This window comes from Camelus ferus, chromosome 13 (assembly GCF_009834535.1).
Source record: "Camelus ferus isolate YT-003-E chromosome 13, BCGSAC_Cfer_1.0, whole genome shotgun sequence".
In the NCBI taxonomy this organism is placed as follows: Eukaryota; Metazoa; Chordata; class Mammalia; order Artiodactyla; family Camelidae; genus Camelus; species Camelus ferus.
The window spans coordinates 48,005,178-48,019,861 of NC_045708.1; the positions used below are offsets into that span (position 1 = coordinate 48,005,178).

General features: G+C 44.8%; 2 protein-coding genes across 6 annotated transcripts in view; one reads left to right on the top strand and one right to left on the bottom strand.

Annotated features, from left to right (window-relative positions):
• RAVER2 (ribonucleoprotein, PTB binding 2) overlaps nt 1-4,405 on the top strand; it is a 98,108-nt gene extending 93,703 nt beyond the window's left edge. For all 4 annotated transcript variants that reach the window (XM_032494482.1, XM_032494484.1, XM_032494483.1 and 1 more), the window contains exon 12: nt 2,440-4,405. In XM_032494482.1, the coding sequence (XP_032350373.1) occupies nt 2,440-2,586 (147 nt within the window). In that variant the 3' untranslated portion in view covers nt 2,587-4,405. The remainder of the gene's footprint in view (nt 1-2,439) is intronic.
• The window catches only part of JAK1 (Janus kinase 1), a 211,019-nt gene continuing 200,736 nt past the window's right edge, over nt 4,402-14,684 (bottom strand). For both annotated transcript variants that reach the window (XM_032494480.1, XM_032494479.1), the window contains 9 exons: nt 13,163-13,314; nt 10,715-10,865; nt 10,520-10,614; nt 9,323-9,515; nt 8,461-8,585; nt 7,911-8,083; nt 6,816-6,933; nt 6,487-6,597; nt 4,402-5,829 (listed from right to left, as the gene is read on the bottom strand). In XM_032494480.1, the coding sequence (XP_032350371.1) occupies nt 5,734-5,829; nt 6,487-6,597; nt 6,816-6,933; nt 7,911-8,083; nt 8,461-8,585; nt 9,323-9,515; nt 10,520-10,614; nt 10,715-10,865; nt 13,163-13,314 (1,214 nt within the window). In that variant the 3' untranslated portion in view covers nt 4,402-5,733. The remainder of the gene's footprint in view (nt 5,830-6,486; nt 6,598-6,815; nt 6,934-7,910; nt 8,084-8,460; nt 8,586-9,322; nt 9,516-10,519; nt 10,615-10,714; nt 10,866-13,162; nt 13,315-14,684) is intronic.

The following is a 14,684-nucleotide window of genomic DNA, read 5'->3' on the forward strand; positions in this document are numbered from 1 at the left end:
CTTTTCCTTCTGGGATCTTTATAATGTGTGTATTGATCAATTTGATGGTGTCCCATAGGTCCCTTAAGCTGTCTTCACTCTTTCTATTTTTCCTTTATGCAACTCTGATGGGATGAATTTCATCGACTTACCTTTGAGTTTGCTGATCCTTTCTTCTGGTTGATCTAGTCTGCTGTTGGACCCTTCTAAATTTTCAGTTCACTTACATCCCTCAGTTTTGTGATTTCTATCTGTTAATTTTTAATATTTTCTATTTCAATTGAAATTCTTTGTTCATGCTTGCTCTCCTGACCTTGGTGAGCATCTTTTTGACTATTACATTGAACTCTCTCTCAGGGAAGTCACTTAATATTTGTTTCATTAAGATCTGTTCTGGATATTTACCTTGTCCTTTTGTTTGGAACGTATCTTTTTGCTTCATTTCCTTTATTGGTGTCTTATGCATTTGATAAAACAGCGACTTCTCCCAGTCTTGAACAAATAGTCTCGGTAGATGATGGACCTTGTCATTCAGCCCGGTCTAAGCTTTGTTATTCTCAATCGTTTGTAATAGCCTGAGCCTCCTTTTTGGCTCTTAGTAGCTTCCAGTAGTTGAGTGTGTTCCACCTGAGTATCCAAAGGCACAGGATGGGGGGTGGGGGAGTCTGCAGTTAGCACCTAGATGCAGACTGATTACTCTGGACCCTCAGGCAGCAGCTGGGAAAGTATGTATTAAGCCCCTTCCAAGTTAAAAATGGGCATTTTTGCCTGCTCCCTCTGTGCTGAGCACAGGTGTATAGTCACTAGGCGGTTGGGAGGAGTGCTCCTGCACTCATTAAGAATTTTTTGTTTGCTATAGTCCTGTGGAATTCTTGAATGCAGGCCCCACTGGCTATCAGAGCTACGCGATCCACAGACCATTCCTTGGGTGTCAGACTTAAGAGGCATGGCATAGACACATCCCTGCAAGGCCCTCCAGGTAGATACTAGTGATTAGACAGGGCTGGAAGAAGGTGGGAGAGGCGTCCTGCAGCTTCCCCAGTCTGAGGAAGATTGCACTTGCCCTTGCACCTGGCTCTCGGGCAGCAGATTTTGAAGCATGCAGATAAACACCTCTTTCAGGGGAAGACTGAGAGATGGGTGATTTTTGCCTGCCCTGAGGGGATAGTCCCATGAGTGCTGTGTGCCCCAAAGAATGCTTATTTTCTACAGTCTTCTGGCTCTCATGAATACAAGCTCTGTTGGCTTTCAGAGGTAGGTGTTTTGGGAGCCTTAAAAGTTGGGATACTGGATGTAGGGTCCAAACCCTTCACCCCGCAGTGCTGGGAGTTCCCTTCTGATGTATGGTACTATGCTGTTTATGGGGATTGTATCTTAGCCTTTCTTACCATATTTTGATGTGGGTATTTTCTCATTTGTCCAGTGTATAGGAGCTGCTCAGCTAGTTTCTGGACCTCTTTTAGAGGCAATTGCTTTGTATGTATCTGTACATTTGGCACGTCCCTGGGAGGAGGGGAACTCTGGAGTCAACTTGGTCAGCATCTTGATTGTCTCCTCCTTATCCTTAACATGAATAATTGAGAATTGCTTTATCTACAAGGATAGATTCATCATCTGTCCCCTTTGTTTTTAACCAACTTAAAATGGGGTTCAACTTCAATTGTAATTTTAATTGTAATACGAGAAGGCTCTTCTGCAATGCTGGAAGCTTTCCTTATGAGTCACTTCTACATTCTTGTATATTAAGTTACAGAATTCTGCTTCAGTAAGCTTGTCACACATAGTATTGTGAAACCTAAAACTAAGAAGGATTTTAGGTGGTCAGGAGGTTGTGCTACAATCTGATTTATTGTAGTGGTAACTGACTACTTGTGAAGAACATTTTGGCCCTTATCATAAACACTTCTGAATTAGAATATCTGACATACAGCCTGGAAACTTGCTTTTTAACAAGCTTTCCAGGTGATTATATTAGACTAAAGTTAGAGTTCACGTTGCTCTCTAGAATGTATCATTGTATTATTCTTGACATCATTTGCTGGTTTCTGCACCTACTAGTTTATTCTCTTGCCATGTCTTTTATCACTAGATGAACTTAACATGTAATCTGACATGCAGTTCAATTCCTTAGCCCACTGTCCTTTCTCAGAAGAGTACTGGTATTCTGTGTTGCTATTCCAATTCAGTGGGATTTAACTAGGTACAAACGGCAGAAGCAACTAAAATGTCACTTTTTTTCTTTCCCTAAAATGTAGGGAGTGGTGGAAAGAGGAAGGTCCACAAGTGATTTTGATACAGAAATTTTTGTGTAATTTTTTGAATAGCTTTGTTATTTATCCTGCTATTCTGTTTTTACACCAAATCGCAAGTAGAATTGCTTCTCTTATATAATACCTCTTTAACAAATAAACGAATTTTAATTTAGATTTTAGCATTAGTTATGATTTCTTTTTCTAACAGGTGTCATCTTTAAGAAATGAAAAGCGTGGCTCGTCGTATCTTATCTCTGCCCCAGAAGGCGGTTCGTTGGAATTTGTTGACCAGCATTCTCAGGGCACAGGAGCACATTACATGGAAACCTACTTAAAAAAGAAGCGAGTGTACTGAGTTAAGTTCTCTCCTTAAAACCTCCTAGGGTTCTTTGCAGTATCTCTGCTGTTCATCGCTGCCTTAACTACATTCAGACTAGCCATATCCTTTAAATACGGGTTAAAAACTTCCCACAAGGAACTCTGCTGTGCAGCAGGCAGAATTGCCAAATTAAAAAAAAAATAAGTAGCAATAAGAAGAGACATCAATTGAGGACATTTTCCACTAGCATTAGATGTATCTTAATCTGATATTAACTTACACAGTCCATTGGAGAAATTAATATATGTTCCAATATTCCTCTTTTAGGAGTGGGAATAATTTTGACACCATATATTAAAGTTTGAAGCAATAAATGGGAAATGTTCTTATTTCCCGAGCCTTAGAATGAGTTCTCAATAAGCCATTGTACATTTCAGTTTACTTTCCCTAGAACTACAAGAGCGCAAGTACAAAATACTGTGATAGTAATGTTATAAAGATGCTCTACATGCAGACAAAATTATTAGCGCTGTACAAGTCATGCAAAATTAAAGTGAAACACGGTGATAGTGATATCCAAGATATACACTACTACAGATGCTTTACTTGTTATTTACCATTTATACCTTTTCTAAGAAACAAGACATTTTAAGAAAAGTAGCTTTGATCTAATTTCAGGGGTTGTCAAACAACTAACCCCCTGCAGTCAAATTTGAGTCCTCCACCTGTTTTTGTACTGCCTGCAAGCTAAGAATGATGCTTACATTTTTAAATGTTAGAGGGGAAAAAACTGACTTAAAAATTATTTGGCCCTTTATAAAGTTCAATGACTCCTGATATAATACCATTAATTCTCTAATCCTTTACTTCACCTACAAAAGACCTTTAACTTTTGCAACAGATTTGTAAGTGGCAAGGAACATAGGTTTCTGTGTCATACTTCACAGCACAGACTAGTGATGATCTGATTACTAGAACAGGGTATATTTTGGTCATCAAATGCCCTAGTTCCACAATACAGTAAAGCAGCAATTCTGCCCTTCCGGAAGTCTTATGGAAGGAACAGTATTAATAACCATTTTGAGGAAATAAGCTGTACTTCATTCTCTGCTTTGTCTCTTGTTCTTTTGCAGTGTATTAGGCTGAAAAATTATCAGCTATTTAACCCAATTTACTATTGCATATAACTTTTGACATCACCATTTCCTAAAGAGCTTGGTATTAAATGCATGAGAAACCCTTTTGCCGTCTAGACATTTGTAAGTTTGTTCCTTGTTACGAGACTGTAATTGATGATGTGGAGTTTAGGCAATCTCAATGATCAGAGTCTTTTTGAAATCAGATCATTAAATATCTTGTAATTATGATAGAAAGTATCTCTCCTGTTTTAATTATGGAGTTAAAAACTGGTACATATGGTATGATTTGTGAAGAGTTTTACTTGGTCTAATTTATTGCATATATTAACTTCTATTGGCAATGACAGCTAGGAAGTTAAGAGCATTTCTAATAAGTATACTACCCATAAATAACTGATCAGGACAGGCATCAGTCAATTCTGACTCAGCAGCTCAATAATGGCTTCTCCATGCTCTGCACTTCTTCCCTTTTTCCTGTTGCATTAGCCTCTCCAATGCTTTGCCACACCTCTACAACAGTACAAATAGAAGAAAGGGAAGCAGGAAGAGGTTGGAAGAACTGAAAGACAGATAAGTACAAATTAAGTGGTGTCAGTAATAAGGACCATTACCCCCATCCCCCAGCCATAGTCTATACTGTTATTTTTCTATGTAAACAAACTGTTTGAAATGCTTTGAAAAATGGATCTTAATATTAAAAGGCATATGCATGTGAAGTGTCTAGTATATTTATTTGTATAAAGAGTAAACAAAGTGCATATAGAGTGGCCACAGGTTTGACACAGAGAGAGACCTTGGTGATGTAGGGTTATTGGAAAGATTTAAATGGCAAGTTCAAGTTTATTGTTGCCATTGAATCAATACAGACCTCTTTCAAGCTCAAAAGGGGAAAAGTAATGATACCAAAAGAAATGCTACACAGCATTGATGCAGACTCTTGGTCAAAAAAGATCGTATGGTTCACATTGAATCAGAGATTTTACATTTTTGATTACCCAGCTACCTCCAAGCAAACCGGCAACCGTCTAGTGGATCCTGAAGTCCATAGTGCTTCCAGAGGGGTCGGTCTTTCAAGTTTTACAACGTAAGGTGGCAGTCAAAATAGTGATCAACTCTTGCAGAGGGATGGTAAGTACTGAAACACTCTAAGAACAGTGCAACGTACGTGGTATATATATTCTGACATTCAGTATCCGAAATCAATGCTGGAACAGCTTGCCCCGAAGTGGTAGAGTTATAAAAGAATGTACATTACCTGGACATTTCTGAAAAGCATGTGTAAGAGCATCCAGGTTCTTGGAGTCAATCCTGACTAAAGGTGTATGTTTAGGAAAGCACTGGCACAGGCTTAGTTCTCGAGAATTAACATCATGCAGCAAAGTATTCCATACCTGTCCCCCTGGCTGTGACCGGTTTCTAAAATAGGTACCACTGGTCACCCAAGGGGACAGGGGCTAAGCCATTGCAGAAACAACTCAGTTTATGTCCTACTGTTGACAGGAATACACTCATCTTTGTAGAGAAACAAGAGTATACTAACTGATACCTAGTATTTCAAGAATGCTTTGTCTGTCACTGTAGATGCTGAAATTTGAGGGCATGTTTCGAGTGTCGGCTAAGTCCATCAATCTTTATGTGCCAAAAAAGTGTTTCAGATAAACCGGCAGCTAACAAACAGAAATTAGGTTGAGAGGACTGTCAAGCTCCTCTTATTTTGGAAAATCCTACTCTGGTACTCAAGGGTGATGGTAAGTAAATTGTTTCGTCTGGTTAGTGGTGTATTCTTCCCAAAAGGAGGAGTGCTTAAGTGCTTTCTAATATTTGGGTGGTTATTATTTGTCAGTGTTTTACTGGTGCCAAATTTAAAGGAAGTACTTACGCATATTAAGCACTACAGTGTGCCTTACACATGGATACGTACCCAAGTATCATTTTAGACAGAATACAAACTTTGTCCATTAAAAACAAATTTTTAAAAAATGGCTTGGCTATTGGCTGGGGAGAGAACTTGTACAGAGTAGAATTTAAATGTTATTCATGCTGCTTATTTTAAAAGTGCTTCAAATCCTTCAATAAGGTTTTGAAAGGTTGTCCGATTAGATGGTTGGAATTCCCAGCATTTTCTCATGAGTTGATAAACCTGTAGAAAGAAAAAAACAACTGTAAACATGTTACATTTGGAAACTTTTTAAAAAATAATTATAGAAAGATCAAGAAAATAATTTTGGAAATGTAAATGATTTTCCTTAATGAGTAAGACTAGAAAACAAGAGTATTTGAGTAATTTAAAATATAGAAAATGTGACAACCATAGTTCATAAATAATATTTTCATATTTGGGAAGCTCGTAAGTTAATTGACCTTCAGAAAAATCCAGATAATGACGTGATAGCTCAGTTTAGACTCAAATCTCCTCACTGGCTGTTTAATAAATAGTCTAAAGTTAGTTAGTCTTAAAGGCTCAATTCACGGAGAAATGCTGTGGAGAAGTGAGATGAAACACACACACACACGCACCTCTGTGTGTCTGTCACGGTACGGCTACAACAAAACGTGCTCCTTAGGGCGCTCACTGAGGTGCGCCTACTTTTGAAGGGAATCCCTTGCTTTACATATAACTGGTGGCTGTCATGATTTCCCAGATTTCTTATCTGAAATTCAGCTTCAGAAAACTATCTTGAAGTATTCTACCACTTCCTGCTCCCCCACTCCAGTCCAATGCTGGATAACCAAGTGGTGAAAACATTAAAAAAAAAAAAAAGTTGAGTTTTATTACTGTGAAATGGCCCATAAATACCTCTTCTGGACAGTTAGGTGGACAAGGCAAACGTTTTCCTTCTTTTAATGTATTCACAAGTCTTGTTACCGTCATCTGGCCATGAGTTGGGCCTATCATTTTCAGGAACAACTAGGTAAAAATAAAACCAAACAGAATACTTTACTTTACACATATATTAAGGAAAAGTGTCTTGGACTTTCATTTAATTTCCAATATAATTCTAGAAATTTTACCTTTCCATTTGAACACACTGATTGGGCCCCACTTAAGAATACCACTTACAAAGCGGAGGGATGGACACATTTTCATTGGGTGCCAGATTGTAACGACAGACAAGTAAGACTTACTGCCATGGGACTGGAATCTGAATCACAGTAAGTAAGCAGCTCGTGCAGAGTCACTCCAAAAGACCAGACATCAGAGGCGATATAAAATTTACACTGAATTAAACATTCTGGAGCATACCTGAAAGAAAGCAGACCATAAAACTTCACTTCCTGGAAAGCATATTCCAAAAAACATGACAGAGTAACTCAGGAACATCAGCTCTCTGGTGTTTCTTAGAATTTAATATTCTAAGACATGTGAGAGTGTTGTGTGTTCGTCACCTGTGGGCTGCTGTGGGGCACACCTGACACACAGTTCAGTACCCACTCTGGGCCCCCCGTAGCACATACCTGCCCCCAAATACCAGTAAGACAAGCCCGTGCTCTCATTCCTCCATGGGGAGGAAGCAGCAGTGACCTCACTGTTCAGTCCTCTTCCAAAGTCAGCTGTTTTGGTGAATGACATCCAATTGCCTGAGCCAGAAATTGAGGCACCTCCATAGCCGTTCTCCTAAACACCATTATCACTGTCCAAGGTCCTACCCTCACTGGCTCTGGCCGAACTGGACTCCTATCTTGCTCCTCTCCTTTCCAGTGGTCTTGTTAAACAGAAGTCCCTGCCCTTAATCCCCCAACAGCATCCCAAAGCTCTTGGGACAGAGCCCTCGCTCTGTGACTCGGCAACGCCCGAGACCTCCCTTCACGATGCGGCCACACGAGGCTGATTTCAGTTCTTGGGACAGCCCCTGCTCTGTCCCATTCTTGCTGTCACACGTGCCGCCTCCTCACCATCTTTACTAACCCCCAGGAATCCTTTAAGGCCTTATCTTAACAGAACTTCCAGAAAACCAAGCCTGAACCCTTCTACAGTTACGGGATCACAGAAGTGGCTGCCTCCCCCAGTAAATCCTTGACTCAGCCGTCTTGTTCACCGCCACGTCTCTAGTACTTGGCACAGGCTAGGACCTTGATACCTATTTGTGTAAGGAGTAAATTCCAAAAATCCTAAGTCTTTCTAATCTTGACTAGTAAGAGACATTAACATAGCTAGGAAAGGGCCTGTCACAACAGTGGAAACCCTACGAAGTGCTGATGAAATCCGTTTGATTCAGTTACCAGAACACAGGGCTGTCCCGGTCGTCCTTGACTGTGTAATACTCCTTATCAGTTTCAATTGCTTTGGTCAGACCGAAGTCTCCAATTTTCACTTGGTGTTCACTCTCAACAAGGACATTTCTTGCTGCCAAGTCCCGGTGAACGTACTGCCGAGAACCCAGGTAGTCCATCCCCTGAGGAAGAGAAGTAAGGGAGAGCGCGCTGCTGCAACCAGCCCAGGCTGGGTTTTGTAGCTATCATTTCATAACAAAAAAATACAAATGTCATTTCGTTCACGTATCACTGAATTTTTTTTTTTTTGATTTTTACTTTTATGCAAAAATAGTAAGACCACCTAATTTAAAGAAATACACATTAAAGTAGCCGTATTAACAAATCAGTTCCCTTTCTTAATAGAGACTAATCCTTTCACGCAAATCACGTAGAGCAAGACAAACGCAGCACAATTACTGGAAAGGTTCCTGCTTGCAGCCTAGTTGCAAACCCCTCACCCAGGACAGAGTGCCGGAGTTGTTTCACCTTTACTGTGCTGTCTCTTTTTTCTTTTTACCTTGCAAATCTGAACAGCATATTTTAACTGCTGTTTGAGGTTAATTTTGTTCTTGTTCTTTGGAAGATATTCCTTAAGGCTTCCCGAAGGCAGAAATTCCATGATGAGCTTAATACCATTTCCTCCTGTTCAGGGAAAAACAACACCCATCAGTACGAGGCTGCCAGATGACGGAACTGTGTGAGAGTAAAGGGCACACGATCCGGAGTCATGGGACCTGAACTGACTTCAGCTTTGCCACTGCACCACAGGCAGGTCCCCGGACCTCTCAGGCCCCAGAGCCTCAGGATCCTTACGCTTGTGCGCCCACCCCAGGGCCGCCAGCATGCACTGAGACAACTCCGTGTTCTGCAAACCGCTAGGCAAATGATTTTTTAAAATTATGAGCCACGTCATTTCACTACCAATTTTAAAGTACAATCCCCAACTATCGGACCGGCTTGTAAAAGATACACTTCTCAGTAAGTACTACTTGCCACCTTGATTTAGACAACTAGGAAACGAAATACCCCGGCTCGTGCTGGAGCAGGAGAGCAGGGCAAGGGGAGGAGCGGGGGGTGGGGGGGTCAGCTTCACCTGGCCTCAGGGCCCGACTGTGCGGGTCTCAGGACAGGCGAAGTCCAGTCCCCAGCGTGGGTGTGGGAGCAGCCGGGAGAGGCAATGCTGGAATCATCCCCTTTCCTGGAAGCTCTGCTGAGGGATTTGATAGCGCGTATGCCTCCGAAGCCAAGGCCCCTGGGGGCCCTCAGCTAGCTTGTTCAGGCGGCCCAGAGAAGGCGAGGGTACTGCCTGCTCAGCACCGGCCTTCAAGACCCCAGGCAGTCACTCCATCTCTAAACCAGCCCGCCTGTGCACAACGTACCGTCCTCGGTGCAGATGCCTTTGTACTTCACAATGTTCTCGTGATAAAGGTTTCTTAAGATTTCGATTTCCTTCTTCAGATCAGCTATGTGGTTCCCTCCACTCTCAGGCTTCAGAGATTTGACAGCCACCTGCTCCCCTGTATTGTCCCCCTCGGGGTCGTATCTGCAGAGCTCAACCTTCCCGAAGTGGCCCTGGAGGGAAAGACGCACGTGCTTGATCAGGGCAGCCCCAGCCTGCGCCGCAGGGACACACTTCCGAGACGAGGCGTGCTCCTCGGGCCGCTCCCCTGAAGGCCGACACAGCCTGGTCACAGTCCTTCCTCCCTCGGCTCACCTGCCACCCCTTCTACTACTAAGCTGTGACAAAAGTATCAAGTGATGTCAATCCCAGCTTCCGTGAAAGTGTAACCCAAGCAGCAGTGAAGGTTACTTCTGGACACGCAGGACAGCCCTGGGCCCAGGCTCCAGGGGAAGCCCCACAACGTAGCTGCGAAGAGCATGGTGTGAGGTGTCTTTAGAAGACGTGGGTCCGATCCCAGCTAAGCTACTTGAGAGCGACACGGGCCCAGTCACCCAGGCGTCCGCGCGGGCACCAGAGGTGCTCAGTGCACACAGTGGTGATGAACCCCTAGGGGGGCTGAGGAGGCAAAAACGCTGAGCTGTAGGTGCTCAGCACATGGCCTTGGTACGACGGGTACTCCAGGTGGGACAAAATCTTTGTTTACTTAATGACAACCTATGAAGATGCCAATCCCAGTAGCTCTTCTAGCCACATTTCCTGTTAGAAAACTGCCATTCCAAGTCCAAAGGGAAAGCTACCCTTCTATTTTGGTGTTTTATGTAGGAAACCCATCCCTCATTTAAGCAACCCCACGGGATATACATTCCCAGAAAAGTCAGAGATAGGTATAGATGTCCCCAAATCTCCCCCTTTCTATTCTCTTCCGGCCCTTAGAGAAAAACCGAGTCTCTGGAGGGGCTGACGATGTCCTGTGTGCATGGAGACAGGTACAATGCACGCCGTCACCGTGTGAGCGTCAGGTGGAGACACACACAATCCCCTGTGATGTCATTGGTCCAAAGAAAACACAGGAAGAGGCTTTCTCTGATCAACTTGGACCAGAAATGAGAGAACAGAGAGCAGCTCTGGATGTCCAGAGAGGTGAAAGGCCAGCAGGGACTCGAATGAAACTTGCCTCTCCCAAGTCACGGATCCTCTTTAAGAACCGCTTTTCAAAATGTGTGGGATCCACTTCGGTTGCTGGCTTTTTTTCTGATACGATGTCTGGATCTAACAGAAGAGAAGAGAAAACATGTGAAAGGCAGGGAGTGGCCCTCGCGGGCTCCCGGCTCGGGCTGCTCGGGGCGGGGCAGCATGAGCGGAGACTTACTCTGCTCCTCCAGCTTGTTGATGTCTCTCATGATGGCTCGGAAGAACGGTCTCTGGTTGGGGTCGTAGTTCATGCAGCGGGTCATAAGGTCAGCCAGCTCCTTACAAGATGGTGTCACTGGCCTGCACCGGCTTTCGTAGAACCTCTCTTTCTGTAAAGAAAAGAACCATGTAGAAGAAACCAAAGGAACCCTCCCAACCCCCAAAAGCCTTAGCCCCAGGTCAGAAGGAGCTCCCTAACAATCCCTAATTTAATTCCCAACAGCTCTTCTTAAAGGTAGACTTTATAAACGTGTGTGCATGCTACTGCCTTTTTCCAGCTGTGGGAAACCTCAGTCCTGATACTAAAATAATCTAAATTTAAGGAAGACAGGCAGTGTAACCGCCCAGTTCCGAAAGCTGTATTCCAGCAAAGTCACGCAACCTTCTGGAATGCTATTTGGCAACATGTACAGAAATCTTCTGATTCTTCAAACCCTTTGACTCATTAATTCCAATTATTGAATGACTCAGAAATAAGTCAGATATAAACATTTATGTTTAAAGATATTCCTTGCAGAATAAAAATAAAACATTACAAATTTGAGAACAGCCTGAATGCTAAATATAAAATTAGTTAGAGTTTAATCAAACAGTGAACTCTTACCTTAAATTAGTACAAATTTTAAGACTTATTTAATCATACAGGAAGTACCCACTACATTAAATGAAAAAGTACAGCACGTGTAACTGTATCTAGCACGATCCCAATTTTGTTTAAGAAGAGAGACACTAACAGACTGGAAGGCAACATGCTAAAGCGTTAAGCAGTAGTCGCAGTGCCCAGAATACAGTGATTAATACTTTTTTTTTTTTAATAGTTTCCTGTATTTTCCAAATTCTCACCAATGGGGTTAATACTTTAAAAAACAAAGTGGAATCACTACATTCTAGGCTGGATTTAAGAAGCTGCCCCCGCTATCAGAGTGTCTCACCCTTCCAGCCTCCAGGGCAGCCCGGTGGAAGGGCCGCCCAACCCACCGACTTGGGAGGAGATCAGGGCTCTCTTTTATCAAAGGGACAGACCCTTCCTTACACCATCTCTGCATGTTGCTCAGCCCAGGGTACACAGAAGGCACTCAACAAACAGTGACTGACAGCAAAGGGTATACTGTTTTGTTTCCAAGGAAGTTAAAAATAAAATGACTCCCAAAAGCTCAGGCTGAAAATCCCAAATAGCAGATTTATAGATGTGATGGCTTCCCTGTTGGTTTCAGCTTAACTTCTCTTTCCCAAGTCCCATGTCATCTTTACCTGTCAAAAGGTTAACTAGCTAAAGGGTCTGCCTCTTCAGCATCTCCTACACGTGCACTCTCCGCTCCGGGTCCCCACGGCCACTTCCCGGTTCAGTCTCTCCCCACTGAGACCCTCAGAGCATGAGGCCTCTCCTCAGCCCGTCCATCCAACCACCATGCAGAGGAGCCGTCCCCAGGCAGGCCAGCCCCTGAGCACCTGACTCCTCCACCCAAACCCTCCAATGCCCACATCACCCCCGGTGAAATTCTGCAGCCTGGCATTCGGGGCCTCTACACAGTCTGACCCCATACCACGCTTCCCACCTCATTGCCTGTCATTCCTCTCCACACTCCAGGCAAACGAAACCACGAGCTGCTTCCCATGGACAACTGAAATGCCACCTTCCTCTAGACTCTGATCACTCCCTCCTGGCTAAAAATGATGCCTGCCTCTCTAAACACACAAGGCACGTCCCAACAATCCAATCACTGGGTTGGGATCAGTGGTCCTTTACTGAAATTTTTACTACTTTATCCTTTTGGAGTTGGAGCCGCCATACTTTCTGCAAGTTAACACGAGAGCAGTTGGGCCTCGTGGCTTTGCATCCTGGCTGAGGGGCCCAGGCCTCGAGCCACCTGCATCTGTTACCTGACCTGTAAAACAAGGGTAATGACACTGCCGCCACCAACACGCAGGGCTCTTAGGGTGACGGTTTCAGATACTGCATGGAATCCTCATCATTGCTTTTTGAGCCTAACTCTCCTACCACAGCCCAGGGTCCTCAGGGTATGGCAAGGCCTGCATCTGTTTCACTGTGCACCCCCAGCTTCAACTTAGGACAGGAGGAACTCAATAAACACCTTGTGCTAATTTTGCTGAAAAGTAGCCATTTAAAATTTCAAATCATGCTATGGCGATCTGAGCACGTACTGTGTACCTGGCACTCTGGGTGTATCCCGCAAAGTTGGCATTATTTAATCCCCGTTTTACAGATGATGAAACTAAGGCTCAAGGAAATTAAGTAACATTTGTGAGATCACACAGCCAGTAAGCCTGTGGAGCAATCCAAACTCAGGCCCACTCCTTCCACCATGTGAGACTTCGTGATGACTCCTGAGACGTTCATGAGTGTCCAAGGGGTCCTCAGCTCACACCCTGGAAAGCAACTGCTCACCTCAATCAGTGTCTTGTCTTTCAAGGGGATCTCGCCATTGTAGCAGATTTCCCAGAGTGTGGTTCCAAAGCTCCATTTGTCAGCAGCCACACTCAGGTTCTTGGAGTCTTCAACACACTCGGGAGCAATCCATGGGATTCGTTCTATGCACTCTGGAAAAGACAAGGGACACAGATCAGTTTCTGGAACCACCTGGGGAGTGGATCACTGTCACTGCAGCAGGAACTAGGAGCTAACAAAGAAGCTATTTCAAGTCGCACTTTCCAAACGTGGAGCACGGCTGCACTGATCCTGCGGGGAGCTTGTTAAAGGGGCGGTTTCCCGGGCTCCTCACCCTGGCCCTTCAGATGCATCGGTCTGGGTCAGGGCCGCAGCTGGGTCTGTTTATCACAAGCTCCCCAGGAGGGTCGTGTGAGCCAGTCTTCTGAAGCTCTGGCCTCAGAAATGGCACAGCACCCTGGGGTGGAGGCCGACACCCTGGGGAGGGAGAACAGAGGGTCATGTGGACAAAGGCCTGCGGAGGAGATGGCAGGGGAGAAGCAGCCGACAGGCATAGCGGGCAGGGCCAACCTCACGTGCTCACGGTCACCCTGCAGGGTCACATCCCTTTCACATGGGTTTTCTTTCATTTGGGAAAGAACAAGGGAAGAGAAGACTGAGGTAAAGAAGTCACACCTCTCTTGCACCTGGCTACTAACCAAGGCCAGTGATCAGAGCAGGAACCCCTGCCACATCAATGCAAATGGACTTTAACAAGCCCAGTGGCCTCCCAGAGCAGCCTCCTGGCTCCCAATGTCACCAGAAGCTGAAAGGCCATCCCTAAGCGGGATGGTCAGGCCCCCGGCCCCCCCTTCCCCACCTTCTCACGTCCTTCCTCCTGGCACAGGCACGTGCAGGCCGTGCTGCAGGCCCACCTGCTGACCTGTAAGGCCCAGGCGAAGCCCACCGCCTCCCTGAATCACCTTCGGCCCCCGCAGGGTGATGTCTCTCGCCTCTGCATGCCCACAACATTTTAGGGCCACCCCTCGTGGGATCCTGAAGCTTCTCTACTTGTGCGCTAGTCCTCAGTGTCTGTCGGAGACCCTTGCTGAGATTCAGAGCTGAATCTGTCTCAGGACTGTCGGGTGGTAGCCAGATAGTAAGTGTCAAACAGGTACTAAAGGAAGCTTCCCGTTCCCCTTCCAAAGAACGGATGATTTGGGGCTTATCTGTGAGGCCTGCTTTTCATCCTGGTTCCCTTCCAAACTCAGTCCACCCCTTGACTGAATAATTGAGCAAAACTCTAAGTGCCAGGCACTGTGCTCGGTGCTGGAGGCTGCAGGCCATTGCAGGCCCGGGGGGACACCAGGGTCCCACATGTGGCCTACAGGGAGAGCACATCCTGGGCATTGCTCTCAGTGTCTCAGCTCCCAAGGCTGTCCTTTCCTTTGGAGCCTTCAACTCACGATAACCTCATTCAAAGAGAAGCAAGGCCACAGCAGTTGTTAAGGCGCCTTCTCACACTGCTCACTGCTACAGTGGA